The sequence below is a fragment of the Thunnus albacares genome, chromosome 2 (genome assembly GCF_914725855.1).
Source record: "Thunnus albacares chromosome 2, fThuAlb1.1, whole genome shotgun sequence".
NCBI lineage: Eukaryota > Metazoa > Chordata > Actinopteri > Scombriformes > Scombridae > Thunnus > Thunnus albacares.
The window spans coordinates 37,836,960-37,862,220 of record NC_058107.1 but is presented as its reverse complement, the minus strand read 5'-3'; the positions used below and the strand labels follow the sequence as shown (position 1 = coordinate 37,862,220).

At 41.2% G+C, this 25,261-nt stretch overlaps 3 protein-coding genes and 1 non-coding gene across 5 annotated transcripts in view; all 4 read left to right on the top strand.

The window, feature by feature from the left end:
• The window catches only part of LOC122968417 (putative leucine-rich repeat-containing protein DDB_G0290503), a 635,740-nt gene that overhangs the window by 217,301 nt on the left and 393,178 nt on the right, over positions 1–25,261 (top strand). The window lies entirely within an intron of this gene.
• Positions 896–13,021, top strand: LOC122968897 (spindlin-1-like). Of its 2 annotated transcripts, none has more exons than XM_044334425.1 (7): positions 896–1,171; positions 5,027–5,404; positions 6,512–6,560; positions 6,800–6,894; positions 7,512–7,667; positions 9,675–9,908; positions 10,898–13,021. In XM_044334425.1, the coding sequence occupies exons 2-7, from the start codon at positions 5,353–5,355 to the stop codon at positions 11,095–11,097; spliced, it is 786 nt and encodes a 261-aa protein (XP_044190360.1). In that variant the 5' UTR covers positions 896–1,171; positions 5,027–5,352; the 3' UTR covers positions 11,098–13,021. The 2 variants fall into 2 exon arrangements, with proteins under 2 accessions (XP_044190360.1, XP_044190368.1); XM_044334433.1 differs by lacking the exon at positions 896–1,171 and adding an exon at positions 1,200–1,626.
• On the top strand, positions 18,495–18,592 carry LOC122971579. Its single transcript, XR_006399519.1, has one exon. It is a non-coding gene; the product is annotated as a small nucleolar RNA U13 (small nucleolar RNA).
• On the top strand, positions 19,377–22,679 carry mak16 (MAK16 homolog (S. cerevisiae)). Its single transcript, XM_044334342.1, has 10 exons — positions 19,377–19,599; positions 20,011–20,060; positions 20,236–20,345; positions 20,453–20,517; positions 20,648–20,799; positions 20,932–20,986; positions 21,088–21,162; positions 21,715–21,840; positions 21,926–21,991; positions 22,070–22,679. Exons 1-10 carry the CDS (start codon positions 19,585–19,587, stop codon positions 22,304–22,306), a joined length of 951 nt encoding a protein of 316 aa, XP_044190277.1. The 5' UTR covers positions 19,377–19,584; the 3' UTR covers positions 22,307–22,679.

Here is a 25,261-nt window from a genome sequence, read left to right as displayed (position 1 = left end):
GCGCTGCCGCCGCACTACAATGCAGTGGCGGTTTGATTAACTTAACGATGTGTGACGCGTGCGGTGTCGTTAAATTTAAATTCCGAGCTCACAAAAAAGACCAGATGCTGTTCGTGTTTGAGCTGTTCTGCTGTTCTGCTCCGACTGAGAGAAAAAACAGGTCAACAGAGAGTCTCAGTATTTCGCAGGAAGGTCAGCAGCAAACCGCGCCGCCGTCACTCTTCAGGATCACTATTTAGCAAGAGGAGAAAGGCGGGACTCGGCGGTGAAAGAACCCGCACAACAACAACAACCCGCGTCAAGGTAACCGGCGGGAAACACTACACCTCCGGTTAGAAGGTTTAAAATAAAATACTGCGTACAAGCGCTGACCAAGGTTTGTTCCAAATTTAACGAGGTTTAATTAGTGGTGGAAGGAGTATTCAGATCCTCTACTACAGTAAAAGTACTAATACAGCAATATAAAAATACTCAATTACAAGTTTAAGTCCTGCATGAAAAATCCTACTACAGTAAAAGTACATAAGTATTATGAGCTCGATGCAGTTAAAGTATTGCAGTAAAATAAGTGGTTTGGTGTCTTTCAATGTGTTGTATTTTAAAACATTTGAGCACCTGGAACTAGGAATGATTAATCAACTAGTTGTCAACTATTAAATTAATCAACTGTTTTATAATTGATTAATTGTCTTGAGTCACTTTTAAAAAAAAAAAGAAAAAGTACAAATTCTATGATTCCAGCTTTTTAAATGTGAATATTTTCTGGTTTCTTTAGTCTCTATGACAGTAAACTGAATATTTTTGTGTTGTGGACAAAACAAGACATTTGATGATCTTGGGTTTTGGAAAACAGTGACAAATAGTTTTCACCATTTTCTGACATGTTATGGATCAAACAACTAACCGATTATTCCATAAAATAATCAACGGATTAATCGATATTAAAAACCTTTATTTCACTGCATCAAAATTCGTGCTCTTATTTTGAAGCGCGCGCCGCCTCTCTTCCACCCTGCTCCATGTTAGCGCGGCTGGCTTTACGCAGCTAGCTTTGCGCAGCTAGCTTGGCGCAGCTAGCTTGGCGCAGCGGCCAGCTAAACAGAGGCAGAGCGGATCAGTTGGAGTCACGGCGGTTGATCGAGGTTATGCGGCGACGCTGATTGCTGTATCGGTAAGAAACTGAGGCCTCCGGCGCCGCTGCACGAGCCGTTTCACGAGCTGTTTGTTCGCGCGGACATTTTACCGCAGAGCAGCTAGCTTAGCGCCTGAGATTCCCGCACAGACCTCCGCTCTTTGTTCGTCTGCGCCGTTTCTGCGCGGATGCGGGGTTTGTAAATAGTGGCGCAATATGGCTGCCGCCTGCAGGGCTCACTAATTACCTGTGCGCATATTTTAACATCAGTGCGAGCAGCGGGGCAGGTAGAGACGGGCAGGTAACGGGGAGCGGGGACGGTGACCTCTGGATGGGTATCAGCAGCAGCAGCAGCTCAGATATATTAACACAAACACAGGAATTACTTTAAGTGTCCTCTGCTTCAACACACACACTCTCTGTGATTGTTAGTGTGCAGAGGTGTGAGGGGTCATCAAACACTGTGAGGAAGATAAACGCAGAAGGACACTCAGGTAAAAGTCTGCAAACCTGCTGTCAGGTACGCTGAGCCTCAGGTGAGGTCAGTCAGATACTGAGGACAAACTGCAACTGATGATTATTCTCATTATCAATGTTGATTATTATTTTTAGATTAATCGATTAGTGGTTATGTTTCGGTTGATGTCAGAAAGAAGTCAGTCACTGTTTCCTAAAAGCCAAAGATGCAACTTCAAACTATTATCTGTTATTTTATCAATGAAGCGATTAATCAAAAGAACAGCTGACAGATTCATCTGTACATTGTAGTAATTAATTGATTGATCAGAGCTGTGAGGAAACCTGCTGAACTCTGCATGTAAATGTCAAAACGTTTCCTCAGTTTTTGTACAGATGTATGCAGAGCTGAAGCAATGAATCGATCAACTGTTTTGATAATCAATGAATCATTTTGAGTCATTGATCTCCTGGCTGTCAGCTGTGATAGTAAATAAATATCTTTACAGTTTGACTGTCGATCAGGACGTTCGAGGACGTCGACGTGATCCGAGACGGGACGTTTCTCACCAGTTAATGATGTTCACAGACCGAACCACTAATTGATTAATGGAGAAAATAATTGACAGATTAACGGATGGTTTAGTTGCAGCTTAAACCTGATGCTTGCTATAAATAAATGCAGCAGAGCAGCAGCGTGCAGTCAGACAGCAGGAACACTGCTGAGGATCTGTGATCCAGATCCTGACGTTCCTCAGCTGGAACATCCTGGATCTGATGTCCTGTAGTTTCAGCAGCCGGACCAGTTTTACCGTCTCCCAAAACTACAGTCGGGTAACGTGAGACGTCTGATGATCGTCAGCTTCTCCCGTCAACATGTGACAGGAAACCCAACATCTGTCACATCTGTCCGATTGATTGATTTTCTCGTTTAATCGATTAGTTGTTTGGTGGAAAAATGTGGTTCAGTGTTTCCCGATTTGACGTCATCAGATGTCTCGTTTTGTTTGTTCAGTTTACTGTCAAAGAGACGAAAGAAAACCAGAAAATATTCATATTTAAGAGGCTGAATCAGAGAATTTGAACTTTTTTTTCCATTAAAAAAACGACTCAAAACAATAAATCAATGATCAGAAGAGTTGGCAGTTAAGTTTCTGTTTCTGCAGCTTTTTCACTATTTTCTAATGTTTTATAAACCAAATGATTAATCCAAATAATAGACAGATTGATCAATAATTTAACTGTCTGGTTTTGTTTGACCAACAGTGTTAAAACTGAAAGTCGTTCACTTTACTGTGACAGAAGACAAAGACGTGTGACTTCAGTGATGAGCCGATCAGTGAAGCGACTAGTTTGAGGTTTCAGCAGCAGCAGTGAAACCTCGCTGGTGTTTTCAGTGTGAAGATGTTTGAAGCAGCAGACCTTCGTCCTCCTGCTGGGCGTCTGGCTTTAATCCCGGTTGAACCTGAGCTGCCGTGACGTCAGCGTGCTGCTGTGGTGTTGTGTTACTGCTGCAGCGCTGCATGTGTGCAGCAGCAGCAGCAGCAGCGGCTGCAGCAGCAGCTCTGTGGTTTGTGTTGTTGTTGTTGTTGTTGTTGTTCTTGCAGCTTGCAGCTTTTCACAACTCTTTGTGTGTTTCTGGGTTACGTTCTGAAGCAGCAGCTCTGTGTGTGTGTGTGTGTGTGTGTGTGTGTGTGTGTGTGTGTGTGTGTGTGTGTGTGTGTGTGTGTGTGTTTCCGTGTAGTCGTCGTTGGCTGTTGGTGACCTTGTGAGACAGACTGTTTCTGGGTATCGGGGGGGGGGGCTGCCTGTTGGATTAAAGTTCATCCAGATTTTTACATGTCGTGTGTGTTTCTGCCTCCGATGACTGACAGCAGGATGATGATGATGATGATGATGATGATGATGATTCTCATGCTGAGTTTTCGGCCTCGTTTTGGTTTTTATTGACCTTTTTTTCATTTGTTCCATTTCCTGTTTTATTTGTTAAACCTGCAGGTTATAAAACAACATCCAGCTGCAACTAAAGATCACTTTCTTTATTGATTCATCTGCTGATTATTTTCATCATCAGTTTTTTTTGGCTCTGAAATGAAAAAAATCTAGAAAAATGTCCAAAAACCTTCAGATCTTCAATTTACATGTTTGACAAAGAAAAACAGCAAATCATCACATTTAAGAAGCTGAAATGAAACTCAATCGATTAATCGACTAATCGTTACAGCTCCAACCTGCTGAACATCTCTGACGTATTCGAGGAGGTCATGTGACCTGACGGCACGATGTCCGCCACAGACGTTAACGTGCTCACAGCCGATCTGTTTATTTCCTCGTCGTCTCGCTCGACGCCGTTTCTGTCGTCGTGTCACATGTCGATGTTGCGACAACAACAACACACCTGATCAATGATTGGCTGTCTGCGTGTTAATAGTAGCTCGCTGCGTTTATCAAGGGATATGATTGGCTGTTGACGAGGCAGGGAGGGAACACGCTGGATGTTTGATGATGTCATATCGCCGTCGTCTTTGGGTTCTGGTCGATCAGACTAAATAAGACGTGACGTCGGGCTCGATGACGACATCTCTCACTGTTTTCAGACATTTTATAGACAGAAGGATTAGTTGATAGAGTAGTTATCAGATCAGATCTGATCGATCGGTTGTTTGTTGGTCAATAAAACCAAAATATTCAGTTTATTATCACAGAAAAGCAGAAACATGTTTACACCGAAGAAACTGAAATCAGAGAATTATTCCTTTAAAGAAATGAAAATGATTGATGACTGATGATGTTATTAATATTCTTCACTAATAAAACCAGCCTGACTCCACTTTATCAGGTTCAACTAGATAAAATAATCATATTAATATAAAGAGAATAAAATCCTCCAAATATAATAAAACAAGATAAAAATCAGTCATCAGTTTGATTTGGAGGCTGTTTCTGGTTCAGACTGAGATGGTTTTAATTCATATAAACAGCAGCAGGACGGAGGATTCCCTGACCTTTGACCTCTACCTGTTGACCTGCAGTCGTCTTTGTAAAACAATAATCAGATTAGTCGCAGAGATCGAATGTTTTCCTCCCGACAGGAGAAACGTTCAACTGAACAGAATCAGCTGGTTAAAAGTCTCTCACAAACACAAACAGTTCCTCCTCCTACTGGGCACGTGCAGAGGACAGACAGACAGGAAGTCAGCCGCAGAAAACCAGCGAAGAAGAAGAAACAGTTTACAGTCGCTGTTTCCGCTGCAGCAGAGGAAGGTGGTCGATACGTTTAACTGTGAACAAGCTGTCAAAGTAGAAAATAAACACTCGTATGAAGCGTCGGCCGTTGTTGTTGTTGTTGTTGTTATTGTTAGGTGTGAATGAAGACAGGAAGTAAAAGAGACTCTCTGCTGTAGTTTCTAATCTTCTCGCTCTGGTTTCTGTCTTCAGGCCGAACGCTTCGTCTCCTCATCAGCTGTGACTTCACCTCAGACTCCAGGTGTTAGTCTGTACCCGGCCTGTATGCAGCTTGTCCAGGGCCCGGCCTAATTCCTGGTGCTCCTCCTCCTCTTCCTCCTCCCTCCTTTCCCTACCCTCCTCCTCCCCCCTGCCCCCTCCCTCCATCCTCATCCCCTCCCCCCTCCTCCTCACGCCTCACACCAACCCCCCCCCTACCCACCACCTCCACCTCCACCGACCCGGCGTCACACAGTCCGGCTCCCAGCGTTTGGCCCCCGACTGGTGGCCTGGCAGGCTGCCCCCCTACAGGTGGATGAATGAAGACCCCATTCAAGAGCCCAGCGGCCCCGCGGCCTCGAGCGGACGGGGGTGAGTCACTGAACACGTCACACCTCAAACACGCCACGTCTGCAGCTTCATGAAAATAATCCGGTTCTCTGATTAAAAAAAAGTCCAAACACTGAAGGAGAAAAGTTAACTACGACTCCCAGGATGCATCTCACTAACAAGCATCCAATCACAGAGCTTCAGCATTCTGTTGTGGTTCTCTTGAGAAACCTGATGACACATCCAGGCAGCTTCGGTAACCACGGCGACAGGTTTAAGCATTCTGAGTTCACGTCACCTCTGACTCACATCTTCATCTCCATAGCAACGGCAGCTGAGGCTCATGGGTAATGTAGTATTTAGAGCTGCGCACCAAACTGACAGAAACAAAACAATTGACACTGATTCAGTGATCACACTGATCATTAATCAATCAGTCGATCGATAGAGAGTTTATTGGTAACTATTTTGATTATCAAATAATTTTTTTTTAAGCAAAAATGCCAAATTATTTGGTTATTTGAAGTTTTGAAGTTTTGGTCGGACAAATAAATAGTGAAGAATCATCTTAGATATGATGTATTGATTAAATACTTTTATGAATCTCAAAGAGAAACTAAAACAGTTAAAAGATTAAATTATAAACAACTAAAACGATCAAAATGTTATATTTTAATATTTCTTGTAAAACACTTTTTAAACTGTTTTGAAAAGTGCTGTGAAAATAAATGTATTATTATTGTTGTTGTTGTTAATAATGATAATAATATTATTATCTATAAATAAAATATAAAAAAGATTAAAAGAAATAAAACAAACAGATTAAAGATTGTAAAATATTTTTCACTGTTTTTTTTTTTTGATAAACCAAACAATCATTCAACAATCAATAATCAATAATCTGTCTAATAATTCTGTGTTGAGGAACATTGATGAGATCAATAAAAGAACTGGAAGCAACAAACAGAACAGACTGAAACCATCTGATTTAATAATAAAGTCACTTTTCATTGATGATCTCAGAGACGTTTCCCTTCAACTGAAAACTGGCCTCGTCGGTGCGTTCAAGGTCGGCTCGGACGTCTGAGGATTGATGATTGGCTGTGATGGATACTGTGAAAGTGATGAAGATGAGTGTTTGTGTTTCAGGGCATTCAGGCGTGTCTGCGAACATGATGAAGAAGAAGAATTCACACAAGTAAGTCGGGTCAACGTTTGGTTTTGTTGAACTGAAAGACTAAAATAAAATCATATTTTACTTTCTTTACTCCTTTAATTTTATTTTTTCCTGTTTCAATTCCTGTTTTTTTCTGTCCCGTCTCTTTACTTCTCTTTACTATTTATTGCTCTTCCTCCTTTTCTCTATCCTCCCCTCCCTCCTCCTCTTCTCTCCTGCCGTCTCCTTCTCCTTGACTGTCTTCTCTCTCCTCCCTGCAGGAAACAGAGGACCAGTGTTGGTCCCAGTAAGACACTGGCTCAGCCCAGAAGGAACATCGTCGGCTGCAGGATCCAGCACATCTGGAAGGAGGGCAGTAAGTCGGATTTACAGACAGTTATTTTTTTATTTTTGGGACATAAAGCTGAAGTTTACTGCCTGTAAACACCTGTTCAGCTGAGTTTGTCCTTTTTATTCCCATAATTCCATCATACAGACGGGGAAGTCCTGAAAAGACAAATTATTATAACAGAAAAGAAAAATCACCAGATGTTGAGCTAGTCAGAGCCAACAGACATTACTATATATATATATATATATATATATATATATATATATATATATGTTATATCTATCGTGGCTGGTAGTGATGAACCTACAGAGAGTCATCAGAGACTCTGCAGCTCCTCTCGGCTTTACGGAGCTTTATAGTGACTTTCAGCTCGTTGTTTATCTGTCCGGCTGCAACTTTACTGTTCTGCTTCACTCTCAGCGTCTCTGTTTCTGTTAGCAGGTAGCTAACAGAAACAGTTAGCTGTAGACTAGCTGGTGAACCAGATATTTCCCTCAGGAGTTGGTGGAGAGTAAAAACAGAGCTAAAAGAGAGTGAATATTGGACAGAAACACGACTCCACATGAATGATAATGTTGCTCCGTAACTGCTGGATGTGGAAATAAACAACTGTTTGCTAACGAGTTCCTGCTGTCCTGCAGGTAAGTCGTCCCAGTGGAAGGGGACGGTCCTGGACCAGGTTCCTGTTAACCCCTCGCTCTACCTGATCAAGTACGACGGCTTCGACTGCATCTACGGCCTGGAGCTGTACAGCGACGAGCGGGTGGTGGGTCTGGAGGTCCTGCCCGACAGAGTGGGTGAGGAACTTCTTTCCATATTCTCAGACAGCTTTTGCTCCGATACAGCAGCTGCTCTCAGACACTGAAACCTTCACCGTTAAACTATAATGTTAGTAAACAAAAACACTACAGCTCCCATGAAAATGTACTTTATCTGTATTCATCACCATCACACTCTTCAATATTAGAAAAAGCATCAAAAAACAAAGCTTAAAGCAGAAATCAGACCAGAAGAAAAGGTCTCGACAGTCATGATTAGAGATTAAAGGTTTCATGATAAATCGCGGTAAAACCGTGTTTGATCACTGTGCTCACAGTAAACACTGTCCAGCGTGGACCAGAGTTAGCAACAGTCTCCCAGACGCAGCGACGTGGGTTTGTTTGTTTTGCATCAATGAAAACATGGTGGAAGGCAGCGACGGCGATTATTCAGCCTTCTAAGAGGAGAAAAGGCCGAGTCATGATTTCCGTGTTCCGCGTCCGCAGACAGCTCACACAGTTCACTTCATGCTTATTTGAGACGTGTTTCACATGTGCTCACCAGTAACCAGCGTTTAGAAACCAGTCTGTTAATATTACAAACCAGCATTCAGCGTTTCTGATGATCAGTTACCACAACTGGACCTGCTGGATCAGTTTCACTGTCTCAACAGAACTTTAAACAACACAACAACAACACCAACACAACAACAACACCAACACCACAACAACAACACACCAACAACACAACAACAACACCAACACAACAACAACAACAACACCACAACAACAACACACCAACAACACAACAACACCACAACAACACCAACACCACAACAACAACACACCAACAACACAACAACACCACAACAACACCAACACCACAACAACAACACACCAACAACACAACAACACCACAACAACACCAACACCACAACAACAACACACCAACAACACAACAACACCACAACAACACCAACACAACAACAACAACACACCAACACAACAACAACAACAACAACACCAACACAACAACAACAACAACAACACCAACACCACAACAACACCAACACAACAACACCGACACAACAACAACATAACAACAACAACACCAACACAACAACAACATAACAACAACAACATAACAACAACACACCAACACAACAACAACATAACAACAACAACACCGACACAACAACAACAACACCACAACAACACCAACACCACAACAACAACACACCAACAACACCACAACAACACCAACACCACAACAACAACACACCAACAACACAACAACACCACAACAACACCAACACAACAACAACAACACACCAACACAACAACAACAACAACAACACCAACACAACAACAACAACAACAACACCAACACCACAACAACACCAACACAACAACACCAACACAACAACACCGACACAACAACAACATAACAACAACAACACCAACACAACAACAACATAACAACAACAACATAACAACAACACACCAACACAACAACAACATAACAACAACAACACCGACACAACAACAACAACACCGCCCCTTGTATTGTTACAACAGGCCTGTTTTCAGTCTTTTCCTGTAAGTTACTGAACAAGAAGAAGAAGAAAAGTGACAGTTTAATGAGAACAGGAGTCCAGTAGAATCCAGTAGAATCCAGTAGAGTCCAGTAGAGTCCAGTAGAGTCCAGTAGAGTCCAGTAGAGTCCAGTAGAGGAGACGGGTGTTCCTGTCATGGCCACACGGTGTCGTCTCTACTGTCAGTATGTTTTCATTAGTTATTCATCATGTTATTATTTGAATGTTTATATAAACACAAAGTGCTGCTAATTTTATTTGTGTTTTTCAATATAAAACTCGGTGAAATGATTTCAGTGTTTTTTGAACCTTTTCAGCACATTTGAACGATACTGTGATAATACTGACAACCGTTATAACGTCAGTCTCTGTAATCCTGATATGAAACCCTGATACGGTTTCACCTCTAGTCAGGATCCGGTCTGATAGAGACTCTGGTCTGGTTTCTCAGCTCCGGCCCGTGTGAGCGACTCGCTGCTGGCGGAGACGATGATCGGGAAGGCGGTGGAGCACATGTTCGAGACGGAGGACGGGCCGAAGGAGGAGTGGAGGGGGATGGTTCTGGCCCGGGCCCCCATCATGACCTCCTGGTTCTACATCACCTACGAGAAAGACCCGGTCCTCTACATGTACCAGCTGCTGGACGACTACAAGGAGGGAGACCTGCGCATCATGCCCGACTCCAGTGAGTCTTCACACTCAGACCAGCGGAGCCTGTTATGAGCTGCTGTAGTTTGGTTCAGACTCATTTTAGTCTTTTGATTATTGTTAGTTCGAGTGTCTTGTTTCGTCCTCTGATCGTTTTGAAGCTACAGCTGTTGCAGTCTTTGAATTTGTAGCAGTTTTTTATGTGTTAATTGATGAATTTAGTAATAAATCTGTTCTGTTAACTAATGTTAATTACTGACAAAGACAAAACGTTACTGAAACGCAGCAGCTCAGCTCAGACGATGTGTGGTTCTACAGATTCATTAAAGAGTCATAAGTTTATTTTTTATTTCATTTTAAACATCTGACCTGTTCCACATGTGACACCACTATTTTATAAAACATGTATCTACCAGTAAAACATGTACAAGACATGGAAAAAATAATTTATTGTTCACATTTGTTGCACAAAAGTAGAACTTCGTCTTCAGTTTCCATGACAACCAACAGCAGATATCAGTAAAAACATTATGAGTTGCATTTTGCTTTCTTCTGGCTGACATCTATAGAGAAATATATGATGTGGTCAAAAGTATGTGGACAGTCTGTTCATATAGTTCAGTAAACTTCTGGTGATCTTCTTAGTTACAATGAAGGAATCTCAGTAATCTTTCAGACGAGTCGTCTCCCAAGTTGTGTGTTTGTCTCTTTCCTGTTTCAACACGTCAGTGCTCCTGTGCACAAAAAGCCAGCTCCCAGTTTGGTGTGAAATAGTTTGACCTCAGCCCACACTCACTCCTGGAATGAACCCGGAGCTCCGACTGTGAGCTGGGCTTCATTATCAAGGTCACAGGATCAAACATCTGGCAGGAAACCTGAAACCAGTAGAGGAGCGGAGGCTGTTTCCAGCAGCAGATTAACGTCCAGTGTTCAGCTGTCCACATACTTTTGGACACATGTGTCTGTGTAATAATCAGGATAATAACAGCAGTAACAGTCGTTGTCTCCCTCTGTGTGTGTCTGCAGATGACAGCGTGGCGGCGGAGCGGGAGCCCGGCGAGGTGGTGGACAGTCTGGTGGGCAAACAGGTGGAATACGCCAAAGAGGACGGAGGGAAGCGGTCGGGCATGGTCATCCACCAGGTGGAGGCCAAACCCTCCGTCTACTTCATCAAGTTCGACGACGACTTTCACATCTACGTCTACGACCTGGTCAAGACCTCCTAAGACCAGAGCACTCGGTCCAGGACCCCAAATAGACTTACCGAGACCTGCCTAGACCCACCGAACCCCCCTGCCCGCCTCCTCCCAACCACAACCCCACCACCCCCCCCCGAAGATAAACTAGGGTTTAAAACATCCTGTGACACAGTCTGACACAGATGACTTCAGTTCTTTCCTCTTTCTTTTATGAAGCGCCTTAAGAACGGAAAAAAAACCCCCAGAAACTAGAAACCAGCGAGCAGGTTTATCTGATCGTTCATCACTTTTCTCCAGACAGCTTCAGACTCTTCTAGGATTCTTCAACGGCTGCTGACACACTAAATCGCTCCAAGAAAAGTCATTTGGAATAACTGCATTGATTTTAATAACAAACATGGCTGAAACCCGACTTCTACACCGGAGACGAGCCCCCCCTTCCCCCCCCCGCCCCCCTCTCCTGAAACCCTGTCGGACTGCTGGAGACCTGCGCTGTGAGGAGGAGGAGGGGGGGCGGAGGGGGGGGCAGGTCTGCCGGGGTTAATGAAGGGAGGGGACCTTTTTTTTTTAGATGAACCGTCGTCTGCTCTCCATCACGGACGCTGTAACGTGACTATTCTGCTTTCTGAGGACGCTCAGGAGGAACCGGTGTCTGACAGCAGAGCGTCTCTGTGGCTCCGCCTCCCTGCAGGTCACCTGTGGACGGACTGAAACGCTGCCTGGAGGGGAGGGGGGGGGGGGCAGAGAACACAGACTCTTATTGTTTCCATTCTTTTATCATTTTGTCCTTTTTGTAACGCTTTATTTGACAGGTCCCTTAATTTTACACTAATTTCCGAACATTTCCAGAGTAATCAGCAGGTTCGGTTCACTTTAGGACGTTTTACATCATAGTTGGATTCATGTCGTTGGTAAATTGCAAAATAATTTTCATAAATTAGACTCTGAACAGTTATTTAACAGACAGAAAATACTACATATGTAATAGGTTGTTTCTTAAAAACACTTTCAACAAGTAGCACTTTATTTCATGGATCCCTACTTTCTGTAATTTTTGAATCGTTTCCTAAAAGAAGCTGCTGTGACGTTTCTGTGTACTGACATTATTATTTAATTTGGTAGAATACAGGAAATACTCTCATCTCAACCTAAATATGCTCATATGTAGTTTGACACACAAAACTAAACACTGAGAAGTATTTTCTGTCAGTTAAAGAACTGTTAACAGTGAAAGATTTTAAGATTTTTTTTGCAAATTAACTATGTATGAACTCAAATATAACGAGCGGGAACTAAACCAACTCAACACTTTATTCTGTTTTGTGTTTTTTATAATTTGTAGCAAATTGCACCACCGTCTCTGTAAAATAACCTAAAAATTAACTGTTAAATACCTGCAAATTACTCAGGAAATTAGTATAAAATTAGAGAACCTTTAGAAATAAAATGTCATTTCTTGTCGCTGTTGATTCCTACATTACCCAGAATGCCTTTTTTTTTTTTTTTTTTTAGTTTTTACATCACTTGCAGAAGCTCAGTTCTCAGATTGTTGGTGTGTTTGTTCGTTAGTCACAACGTCGTGTTTGCCGCCCAGATTCAGTTTCAGCAGAAATGCTAACGATGCTAACAGACAGAACCGCAGCCGTCAGTCCGTTAATTGATTATTTGATCACCTGACAAAATATTCTGTAAGTATTTTGATCATCAGTCGATTGTTTGAAACGTTTTTAAAGCATAAAATGCGAAACATTCCCCAGTTCCAGACTGTTGTTTGTGAGGATTTGCTGCTTTTCTTCGTCTCATGTGACAGTAAATTCAGGATTCAGGAAGAAGGATTCTCTTCACTGTTTTCTGGAATTTTTTAGACCAAACAATTAAAACTGCAGTGATTTTTTACAATTAATCTTTTTTCAAAACAAAAATGCTAAAACCTTCTCTGGTTCCAGCTTCTCAGATGTGAAGATTTGCTGCTTCTCTGCGTCGTATATGACAGTAAACTGAGTATCTTTGGGTTTTGGACTGTTGATCAGACAAAACTTGATATTTGAATACATCTCTTTGAGCTGTGGGAAATTATAACACACATGTTTACTATTCTGACAACTCTTAGACTGAACCAGGTGAACTGATGGTGAAAGTGACGGTTAGTCGCAGCTCAGCAGTTCTACGTGTTTCTGGTTATTAAAACTGTTTCTGGTGCAGCTTCAACACGGACATTCGACGATGTTTTATTCGACCATTTCTGTGCCAAAAAGTATTAAGTGTTCCAGACGTTTACCAGCCAGATGATGCTGATGTTTCCTCTAATTAAACATGTTGGTACAAGCGTTGATGGATTCTGGTCCAGATGAGATGATGTTTGTTCAGGTTGAAGGAACAAACCTGATATTTTGGGAAGTTCTGCTGCGAAGGAGCTGATATCAGAACGACTGAAGAGGATTTCCCAAAATGTTCTGAATGTTCCTTTAACGTTCTCCCTCAGACAGCTGAAGCAGTGTCGCTCAGTTCTAAGAACAATATGATTGGTTCACGTCCGCCCCGCTTCAGTTTAATAAAACCAAAAACAAACCAGCACACTGAAACCTGAGTGAAGGTAAACTGTAGCAGTCGTCAAGCCCCCCCCCCCCCCCCCCCCTCCCCCCCCCGTCCGAAGCTAACCTGAGCGCTGTTTTCTGATTGGTTGGTTATGACACAAAGCAGCGTTTGTTTCCCGGCTGCAGGAGCACAGATCAAACCTGCAAACCATCTGTTTAAAGTTGATTTTATATTTCATATGTTGTTTTTTTTTTTTTTGGCTGGACCACAACAGCAGGGCGCCCTATAAACTTATAACTGACTGACTGATGGAGTGACGCCATTGGTCGCCCAATAGCGTCACTCCATCAGTCACTTCGGCCAAGTGTCGCCACTTCCTGTATCCGTTGTTTCATATGAAGCCCTCTAACGGTCCAGCCACAGACGAGGTTTTGACGTAGTCTTGTTTTTTTTAAAATCTGTCCCCTTCGTAGCTCTTCTTCTTCTTCTTCTGCTGCATATCAACGCGCTGTATAGTCACCTTTCTGTTTATATGTTTATATCAGCTGATTGCCTTGTTTTCTCTGTATATTATCTGTTCTTTGGATTTATGTTACCTCTCCTGTTCTGTCCTGTGTAAACTGTGTATCAGCTCCACTGATCTTATTAGACGTTTAGGATTTTTAAATAATTCTCTTTGACTCTCACTCGTCCCTTACAGTCATTTTACAGCATCCCTCCTCCTCAGCGTTTGGTCGAATTCAGGCAGAGGATGCTGGGAAGGAACCATCTCGGTTCATTTTACATCCCACCATCCTCTGCTCTGAGCGGATGTAGCTCCGCCCGCCGCAGTCCGCGTGTAGACGTCACTCAGACACCAAACAGCTGAAGCGTAAACAGCCGTGTTGCCTGTTCAGCATCTCGTGTGCCTGAAAGGGAAGATCGGAAACGAAAACGTTTGAAACCGTTTTCATTCTGGATCACAGCTGTTTGAAATCTAGAACATTCCTGGTTAGAGTGTGTGTGTGTGAGTGTGTGTGTGTGTGTGTGTGTGTGTGTGTGTGTGTCATTCACATTCATATATCACTTTTAACATTGCGTCACTGTTCCGTCGTTGGATATTGTGGAACAGGTTCCATCACATTCTGGTTCTAGAGTCTCTCGAGTGTGTTTTTAAAACATGAATCCTCACATGTTCAGACTGTAGAACACGTTCTGTCGGGACGTTCTCCGTCTCGAGTCACAGTGGCGCCACTTTCAGAATGTTTTACTTACTTTGATTCTGGAATACAAGATTTCAGAACATTTTATTTTTCTAGAGTTTGAAACCGTGGAACGTGTTAGAACCCTCTCATTCTGATCCAAAAACGTCTCGCTGAAGGAAGAACAAATCTGCTTTCCTTCAATTCACAGCTTCTAACACGCTGCAAGTCTAGAACCAGCTGGGTCTGTTCCTCTGATTTTGAGTCTATTCTAGAAAATCTCAAATGTAATCCAGCGTCGTAACACAAACTCTGCTGCTCTGAGGTTGTGGAACACGTCTAGAACACGGAGACCTCCTGTTCTGAAAACACTTCCTGATTCTAGAGCGTGCTCGGCTTGTTCTGGTTCTAGAACCAAACACCTGCACTGCTGTTCTAGAGTCGTTTCCCATCAAACTGAGAACCCGTCACGTTCTGACCAGCAAACATCTTGTTGACGGATGTTTTCCTTCAGACACATGTTCTGATTCTAGACTTACTGCTCTAGAATCTGTGGTTTGATGATCATAAACATGTGTACATTGTTCTTATGGAAGAAAAACATCTTATTGAAGGACGAACACATTTACTTTCCTTTTGATTGGAGCACAGTTTAAGATTCTAGAGCAAGGAGACTCTTATTTAAAGACATAGAACCAGCGCTTTCTAATTCTAGAACAAATCTAGAATCTAGTGAGAGCTCCAGAACGTGTTGTTCTGCCTTAAAACCACTTGTTCTGGTTCTAGAAGCAGTTGTTTGATATTGTGGAACATTTCAAAATGAGATTTTCTGCAGATTCTTGAACATCAGGTCTAATCTAAGCACATGTTCTGATTCTAGAGAACGTCTCTCATTTGAAAATCCGAGATCCATCTTGTGTTTTCTGGTGATAATAGAATTATTAATTGTGATCTCAACATAACAAACTTTATTGATCTACTGTAGAAATGACAAAAAACGGTTTATGATTCTGGATCTCAGCGATCAGCTGTGGAACCGTCTCAGATCATAATTAATCATTTTCTGATCAAAAGAAAACAACATTTGTAAAACTCTTGTGTGTTTCGTGTGTTTCGGGTCCTGAATGCAGAATATTTACAGTTCAAAGAAACGTGGAGAGCATTCGAGGGTTTGCAGGTTGGAGAAATAGTCGATATTGATCCGTCATCCGATCACTTCTGGTTCTGGAGGAGTCAGCTGACTGCTGTTCTTTAATCTTCACACCTGAACAGCAGGTGTTCGTCACTTTCAGTCGGTGGCGTCTGAACTTTCCTCAGCTGCCGTTGTTATTATTATTATTATTATTATTATTGTTATTAATCGTTAACTGGATGTTGTGGGAGCGTTACCCACAATGCATCTGACATCCCAGTGAGACTCCTGGGTCGTGGGGGGGAAACAAACTGCGTCTGGGTCGATCTGTAGCCTCCCGTCAGTAGTTGTCTGTGCAGCAGCCGACACGCCGTTTTACAGAAAGCTGTTGATCTGTAGTGTGTGTGTGAGTGTGTGCGTGTGTGTGTGCGTGCGTGTGTGTGTGCGTGTGTGTGTGTGTGTGTGCTGTCAATCAGCGCCTGTTCAGAGCAGTGTTGTTTTTGCATGCCTATATAGCTCAGTGTAAATCGATGTGAGTTGCATGTCAGTGTAGTTTTCAGTTGTTCGGCTGACTTCTGTCTGTTGTGGCTTTGGGTGCCTTTGATTTTATTTCTCTTTTTTTTTTCTTTCCCTGTTTCATTTTGTACTGTGTGTCCCAGAGGCTGGTATTTTTGGGAGGTTATTGAGCAAAATAAAAAAAGGAAAAAAAAAAAAAAAGAAGAAATCTAAAGATGTCCCCCAATAAACAGAACTCACAGCCGTTATTATCAGTTTAATGGAAGCCAGAGAGGTGATGACGAGTGTGAATTCTGTTGTTTTTTGTTTTGTTTTTGTTTTGTTGTTTTTTTTTTGGGTGGATTGTCCCTTTAAAGAGTGCCAACTACAGATGCCAGTGTTGTACAGCAGTGAAGAGCTCACACTATTTACTAAAATAAACCATTTCTCTGTTTTTTCACTGAGGAGTCTGTGAGTTTATTCTGTTTCCTCCGACATGATCAAAACAAACCAGCGGACGGATTAAAGTTTGTAGAAGAAGAAGCTTTAATTAGTGTCGGAGGGACGATGAGTCATGCTTCTGACATGACCTTCATCAGCCTTCATCAGTATCACAAACATGAACCACTTCACACTGGCAATGCCAATTATACTCATAAATTGATTATTATAATTAATAATACAGAGGTGGAATGTAACTAAGTACATTTACTCAAGTAAATGTACTGAAATAACTCAGAACCAAGTAATAACGAACCTTCTCTAATTAAATGACACCTGCAGTTGATCCTTTTTGTACCAGATCTAGAAAAAAAAAGACTATTTATTTGGTTTTGCTTGCAGCCAATCACTGCAAGCGTTCTTCTATTTAAAGTGACGTGTGATCAGCTGCAACCCAAACAGTCTGTGGTGATAATACCTGTACAGTTATTTTATAAATATCATAATATATATAATTTGAACACTATCAAAAATGTATTTATGTAAAAATCATTTGGATGGAGGAGTGGCGGCTTTTTACACAACTGATTGCTTCCAATCACTTGACGGGTATCAAATGAAATAACCTGTTTAAGGGTGTTTGTATTATAATTCTTTAAATGATTCTCAGCTTTAATCCAGATGGAAATATTCTGCTGCCCTTTATATTTATTGTGTATTTTAATATAATCTCACCACATAACAACGCAGGTAAGATTTATGAATTATATTTTATGTTTTCAAATATATTGAAACTGAAACACTAAAACCAATTAAGTGATTAATGCAGAACTCACTTGCTGAAACATGTTAAAGCAGTTATAGATGCTCTTTGAGACGTTTTAATAAGGTTTAATTTTCATAAACTAATTATCATTAATATAATTAATAAGTATGTTGAATGAGGAACATTAACATCACTCACAGTGTGAACAGATGAAACAGTAGAAACACTGTTGAGCAGAATAATCACACTTATGTTCCCAACACACCTGCCGTCACATGATCAGCTCTCAGCCAATCATATGAACGCTGATCAGGGTTACAGCGCTAATTACTGCTAATTCTGCCTTCGTTAGTCAAGATAACTTCATCCAGGATTAATAATCTTCATCCAGGATTGATCATCAGTCCTCAAACTGCCTTCAAAGAACCAAATTATCTTCATCAGAATAACTTGTTAGCCTGATAGCAGCATGTTAGCATGTTAGCCTGAATTAGTTAGAGACTGTTTCATTACTGTGTGTGTTATTAATTTGTTTGTGACATTGAACACAACGTTTTCTAAAATAACTTTATTAAAACATGAACATTATGAGTATTATGGGATGTAGTTCTCCTCCGGAGCGCGAGGCGTCGCCGTTGTTTTTAACCTCGGTTTCTCCCATAATGCATCTCTTCAAACTAGATCATAAAACTCTGCTTTCTACCTGTCGCTGCTCTTCTTATAACACGTGGAGGCGAGTGTGTGTTGTTGTTGTTGTGTTTACAGGTGAGCAGACAGGTGAGAATAATACATGTAGAGTATTAAACATGTGACACCGTCAGTCAGAGAGCTCGTGCGGCGGTACTGAGGCGTTCAGCGCCATGTTGGAAGTTCGATCCTTCGGTTCATGAAAATGATGATTGGTGCGTTCACGGCTCTCCGTGACAGGTGCAGCCTTACCTTGTTACGCTCTGCGCCTCAGCCCTTCTGATCCTGAACCGACATTCACCTTAAGTGGTTACATGTTAAAGAAATTGGCTATGCGGGACTTTCAGATGCGTGTCAAAATTCAATAACATACGTGATAATCCGTCTAGAAGGTGAAATCAATATAAATCAGAGTCAGAAAAGAAGAAATAAATAACTGCAAAGATAAAATCTACTACATAATAAAACAGTACTAATAATAAACACACAGTAAAGTAAATACAAAATGTGCAAAAGTAATGTTGAGGTAGAATCACAGTTTGGACAAAAGTGCAGAAATGGACACGTACAAAGTAGATTAACAGTAATTGAAGAGTAAATTAACAGTAACGTGCAGAGTGAGTGAAAGTAATATAAATACAGTACAATACAATAATTTATTAAACACATTGTGTTATTTGAACAATTTTTTATTTAAACAGAAATCTTAAATTAACTGTCACATCAGCAAAGAATATATAATAATTTTTTAAAAAAAAAACTATTATAAATACAACTGAAAATAAATAAATATAATTCTTTGACAGCAACGTGTCATTTAGCGTAAAAAATAAAATGGATAAATCCAAAAAATTATAACATAAATTAAAAAAAACAGAGGAAGTGTTATTTTTCATTGTCATTTTAAATTGTATTTACTCTGTAAAACATTAAGTTAGTTTATTCTTTTTTATAACCTTTTGTTTCCTGAGGAAAAGATTTGTATCAAGTGTGTAATTTGTTAATGAATGTCTGAAATATTTCACCGGTAAAATTTAATTCATCCTGTTTGTTCACAGTAATCCATGCTGTTGGTCAGTATCGCGAGATTCCATCGCGTTGACTTCCCGCAGCCGAGATCTCGTCCATGCAAACAGACATGGCGGCTCCGTGATCGTCCATGTGGCTTCGAACACAGGCAGAAATCTCTCGTAACTTTACAGAAAGTGGTTTAATATAACAGAGACAAACAGGAGACTTTGTGGTGAAGCTGTGAGCAGCTCTGTGAGGAAATAAACATGCAGCACGACGACGTAAGTCTCATTATTTCATGTGACGCTGCTAACGTGCTTCATGCTAACGTTAGCGCACCGGTAACCCTTTAAAACCGGGGAATTTGGTTACTTTTTATCAGTTAATTCTACTGTTTAGTCGCTGGATTAGTTACAGATCAGTAGGTAACTTTACTAATGACATTCAGGTGAAAGCAAAGTGTTTAAGGAGCATTTGAAAACCTTTTCTTTTCTTGTCAAACGTGACGCCAAACTCCGTTTATAAAAATGTCATTCTAAAGTTTTCCGGCTTCTCTGTTCACATATAGAGCTGTAAGAACACGAGACTGAACAATAACAGTTTGATTATTTGTAAAACTTCATATCGGCGCATCAAAAAGCTTCTGATGTAACTGATGGATGTTTGTAAAATGTCAAATCTGTTTCCTGCAGGTGATCTGGGATCTTATTGGGAACAAACAGTTCTGCTCCTACAAAGTCAAGTAAGTCTGAAACATAATCTGATCTTCTGTCATTCAATCAGTCAGTTATTAAAGGACACTTTCACAATTTTTCAAGTCTGTCTTAAAACCAAATCAGAATGAAAAAGTTCAGCAAAATAAAAGTTTCCGCTGTGTCGGAGTTCATCTCTCTCCTCCTCATCCTCCCTCTGTCCAGGACGAAGAGTCAGAACTTCTGTCGTAATGAATACAACGTCACAGGTTTGTGTAACCGCTCGTCCTGCCCGCTGGCCAACAGCCAGTACGCCACCATCAGAGAGGAGAAAGGTAAAAGTCACGTCCACCTGTGAAACACGCCGCACGATCCGAACACCAGAAATAAATACAAACAAAGACAATAAATCAGCTGATTAATGACGCTTTTTGTCCTTCAGGTCAGTGTTTCCTCTATATGAAGGTCATCGAGAGAGCAGCGTTTCCCGCCAAAATGTGGGAGAAGGTGAGAAGGTTTATTTATCCGCCAGCGTTCAACGTTACTGTCAGAACGCTGCAAACAGCTTCCTGTCAGCAGCGACGCTCGTTCTGATACCTGTGTGTGTGTGTGTGTGTGTGTGTGTGTGTTGCTGCAGGTGAAGCTCAGTAAGAACTACGAGAAAGCTCTGGAACAGATCGATGAGAACTTGATTTACTGGCCTCGATTCATCCGACACAAATGTAAACAACGTTTCACCAAAATCACTCAGTACCTGATCCGCATGAGGAAACTGGTGCTGAAGAGACAGTAAGTACTGCATGAAGTACTGCAGTAACATAGTACAGGAGGTACCGTCAGTGTACTGCAGATAGTACTGTAAACATGCTGCAGGTAAAGTATCAGTGAGTAGTTTATTTATAATGTTGTTTGTGTTTACAGGAGGAAGCTGGTTCCTCTCAGCAGGAAGGTGGAGCAGAGAGAGAAGAGGAAGGAGGTGAACCTTCACACTGGTTGTTGTTCTGCTGATCAGCTGTTTCTGACTGTTGCAGCTGTTTTAACCTGCTGTTGTTGTTGTTGTTGTTGTTGTTGTTGTAGGAGAAAGCTCTGATCGCCGCTCAGCTGGACAACGCCATCGAGAAGGAGCTGCTGGAGAGACTGAAACAGGGAACGGTACGATACGCTTCAGTGTCTAACAGCTGCAACTCTGATCAGACTGAGGAGGAAAGAAAGAATCAATATCTGATATCGGAGCTGCAACTATTGATTATTTAATTATTGATTAATATGTCAGTTATTTTCTCAGTTAGTCGTTTGATCCATTAAATATTCAGTTTACTGTCACAGAGACGAAAGAAACCAGAAAATATTCACATTTAAGAAACTGAAATCAGAGAATTTGGACGTTATGATCTTTAAAAAAAAAGACTCAAAATGATTGATTATCAAAATAGTGATTCATTTATTAGTTGACGATCGTTTGATCAGAAAACGCTGTGAAACAGTTCAGAACTCACAGATACTGAATCATGTTAGACAAAGAAAAACAGCAAATTATCTCATCAAATCGATTGATCGACTGATCGTTGCAGCTCTGGATGAAACTGATCCTTTAAAATGTGCTGATTGATCTGATATTGATTCATAGACATCTCTGGTAACACTGTGTGTGTGTGTGTGTGTGTGTGTGTGTGTGTGTGTGTGTGTGTGTGTGTGTGTCCTCAGTACGGAGACATCTACAACTTCCCCGTCCACGCCTTCGACAGAGCTCTGGAGCAACAAGACGAAGAGGAAGAGAGCGAGTCTGAGGGAGAGGAGGAGGAGGAGGAGGAGGAAGAGGAGGATGACGAGGTGATGAAGGAGCTCTGCTTTACTTTTTCATGAACAGTCATAAAAACACTTTGAGCTGTGGTCTGAACTGGTTTCCTGTCTGCAGGACGTCGGGAGGAGAGAGTTCGTAGCAGAAGAAGACGTGGAGGAGAGCGACCTGAGCGACTTCGAGGTGAATCCCGTCACATCGACGCCGAGTTTAAGTTTCCTTGAACGTTTTTTAATCTGAACTTTTTCCTTCTGCTCTCAGGACATGAACAAACTGAAGACGAGCAGCGATGAGGAGGAGGAAGAGGACGAGGAGGAGGTGTCGAGTGAAGAAGAAGAAGAAGAAGAAGAGGAGGAGGAGATGGAGGTGGAGACGAAGGCCTCCAGGTCTAAAGGCAAATCTCCGGCCAACGGCTCGGCGGCGAGGAAGAAGCGAGCGTACGTGGAGATCGAGTACGAGCAGGAGACAGAGCCCGCCTCCAAGAGCAGAACCACGTAGTGACATCACAGCCTCTGCCGCCCAATCAAAAAACTGTGAGCCGCCGCCGGTGATGTCAGCGGACTCTGTGCGAGAGGAAACACTCCTCCCCCCCCGTGTTAACCGCCAACGCGCTGAGGATGACGTCACAGAGCGGACCTTTCTGTTCTACATCGTAGAGTTTTTACTGTCATCCGTAAAAACTGAGTTTCAATGATATTTAAGTTTTCTGACGTCAGGCGGTTTGATGCTTGTGTCACAAACTCCAGAAACTCCAGAGAGGAACGACGACACTGACTTCTGTTTTTTTTTAACTTTGGAGCCTTAAAGGACGATTTCACAGTTTATCAAGTGTGTCTGAAAACAACATTAAACATGTTTTTTCTTGCTGTAATCATTCCTCCTGTTCATACTGACCATTAGAAGATCCCTTCATAATGACCTTACAATGGAAGTGATGGAGGACAAAATCCACAGTCCTCCTTCTGTGCCAAAATGTATTTAAAAGTTTATCTGAAGCTAATATGAAGCTTCAGCGTCCAAATGAGTCAAATCAAGTAGATATCTTTCAACGTTACAGTCTTTTTAGTGCCAAAGTTCCTCTTTTTGTTACTATACTTCCACCTGCAGCTCAACAGGGAAACACAAAGACTGTAAATGTGTCAGATATCCACTTGATATGACTAACTCAGACTGCTGAAGCTGAATAGAAGCTTCACATCAACTTTTAAATGACTGTGTGGACACACTGTGGATTTGAAGGATCATTTAATATCCAGTATGAACAGGAGGAATGATTACAGACACCTGACTGCTGCTTTAACTCGTCCTTTAACAGTGACTTAAAAACTGCTTTATTATTTGTTTTGTTAAATGATCTTTGAAAACACCACAATAGTGAAAAAGCACCAGATTATTATTAACATGTGAATAAATCAACTTTGGAAAAAAAAAAAACTTCAGACCTGTTTAATGTTGAGATTTTGAGATAAAAACATCTTTGTCTAAAATAAAACATGTTCTTCAGTACAGTTCTGTGTCTCATAACATCATGTTGGTTGAGTCACAGACTGAAAATATCCAATCAAAGAATTGATTAAGTACATTAAAATGTGTTTTAGTCACAGCAGACTGAGTCCATGTTACTTTACATCAAAACAACCTTCCAGACGGTGAGTTAAAGCTATAACATGTAATTCTTCCACATTAAAATGTCTAAAAACAACTAGACCTGTGTTATATATGTTGTTGAGTTGTGTTCTTACATTCAAACCCAGAGAAATCTGTAATTTAATCAAAGTAACGGACCGTTTCATTTGGTCGCCTGTCGATGACGTCATACCTCCTCTACCAAAGAGTAAACACACACCAGATGCATACGGCGGCGCTGTGTTTGTCCGCTACAATGGCGTCTACCAAAGAGTAACTTACACACATACAAGATAATACATCGGTGTTGTGGTTGTTCCACACAAACTGTTATAAATGGACTTTTATTCAGTTTTAAGACACATTTTCATGATAAATTTAGGTGGTTTTTAACTATATCTTTTAGCCGGAAGAAGGATTTTAGTCATTGGACGTCTGGATCTTAAGTTATCAGAGAAATAAACTGGACAAACGTTAGCAGCAGCTCGGCTAACAGCCCCTCCAGGAAGTCCGGTGGTCACCAAACATCTTAATGACTTAATAACAGTTTTATTCAGTGTTTTTACCTGTAATCACCGGGTCTGTTTGTTCTGGAGAGGAGGAGACCTCTGCGGGTAAAAACATCCTGAATGATGAACACTGGAGTAATCCTATCCCGCTGAAGCTGGTTATTTAACAACGAAGACAACAACTCCCATGATGCCTTGCTACTTCACACCGTCATCACACTCCGTCTGTTGTTATTGTTTTGATTGAGACGCCAAGCGGTTGAAATTACATATTGTGTGTTTAAATCAGGGAAAAGACTCTGATATCAGACTTGTTTCATGATTTTCTGGCATATTAAGATCCAAACTAATAGTTGCTGCAGCTCTAAAATGACACATCTGTTCATCTGCAGCTCATCTCATCAGACACAAATCACATTTCAGATAACGTCAAATGTTCTTTGTACAAACCTCACAGTGCATTGAGCCTTAAAGTAGAGCTGCATCTGATGATTATTTTCTCAAACATTTGATCAGAGAACTTTTAAAACCGGCTGTAAATGTTGTGGGAAAAGTTTTAGAGTTCAAAGTTACGTCATCACGTTTTGTCTGAACAATCCAAAACCCAAAGATGTTTCAAACAAAGAAAAGCAGCAAATTATCATGTTTAAGCTTGAAAAAGCTGCTCATCAGTTATGATGACGTGAATATAAGCTGAGAAGGTGTCATAACTAGAGCAGCAACTAACAATTATTTTTATTATTGATTAATCTGCTGATTATGTTTGTTTAATCACTTTGTCTATAAAATGTCCAAATGGAGAAAAACGCCTTTTATAACCTCTTAAAGCTCATGGTGACGTCTTCAAATGTCAAAAAAAACCAAACAATATTCAGTTTCCTGTCATGTGACTCAGAACGCAGCTGCAGCCACCAAATATTTGGCTTATTTTTTGGTGTAAAAAGTGACAAATGATTCAGTTTTCTATTGATCGACTAATCGTTGCAGCTCGACACCAAAAACCTGAGAAAGACAAAGTGGACGCGGAGTCATCAGAGTATATACAGTATATATACTTTATTTACAAATTACTGAATCCCCATGGTTGTACAATGAGAGGTACAGCTGAAGAAAATCATTACAGATTTAGAATATAAATAGTCAAAGAATCATAAAGAAGCACATTTGTTACTTTAGCAGACAGAAAATCAACAGACATTACAGAAAAAAAAAAAGAAAATGTACAGAGCACGTTACAGCCGGTGAGCGTCGGGGGATAAAACCGGATTCTTCTTCTTGCTAATTTTTACGTCACACTAAACCTGAAAGTTACGTCTTT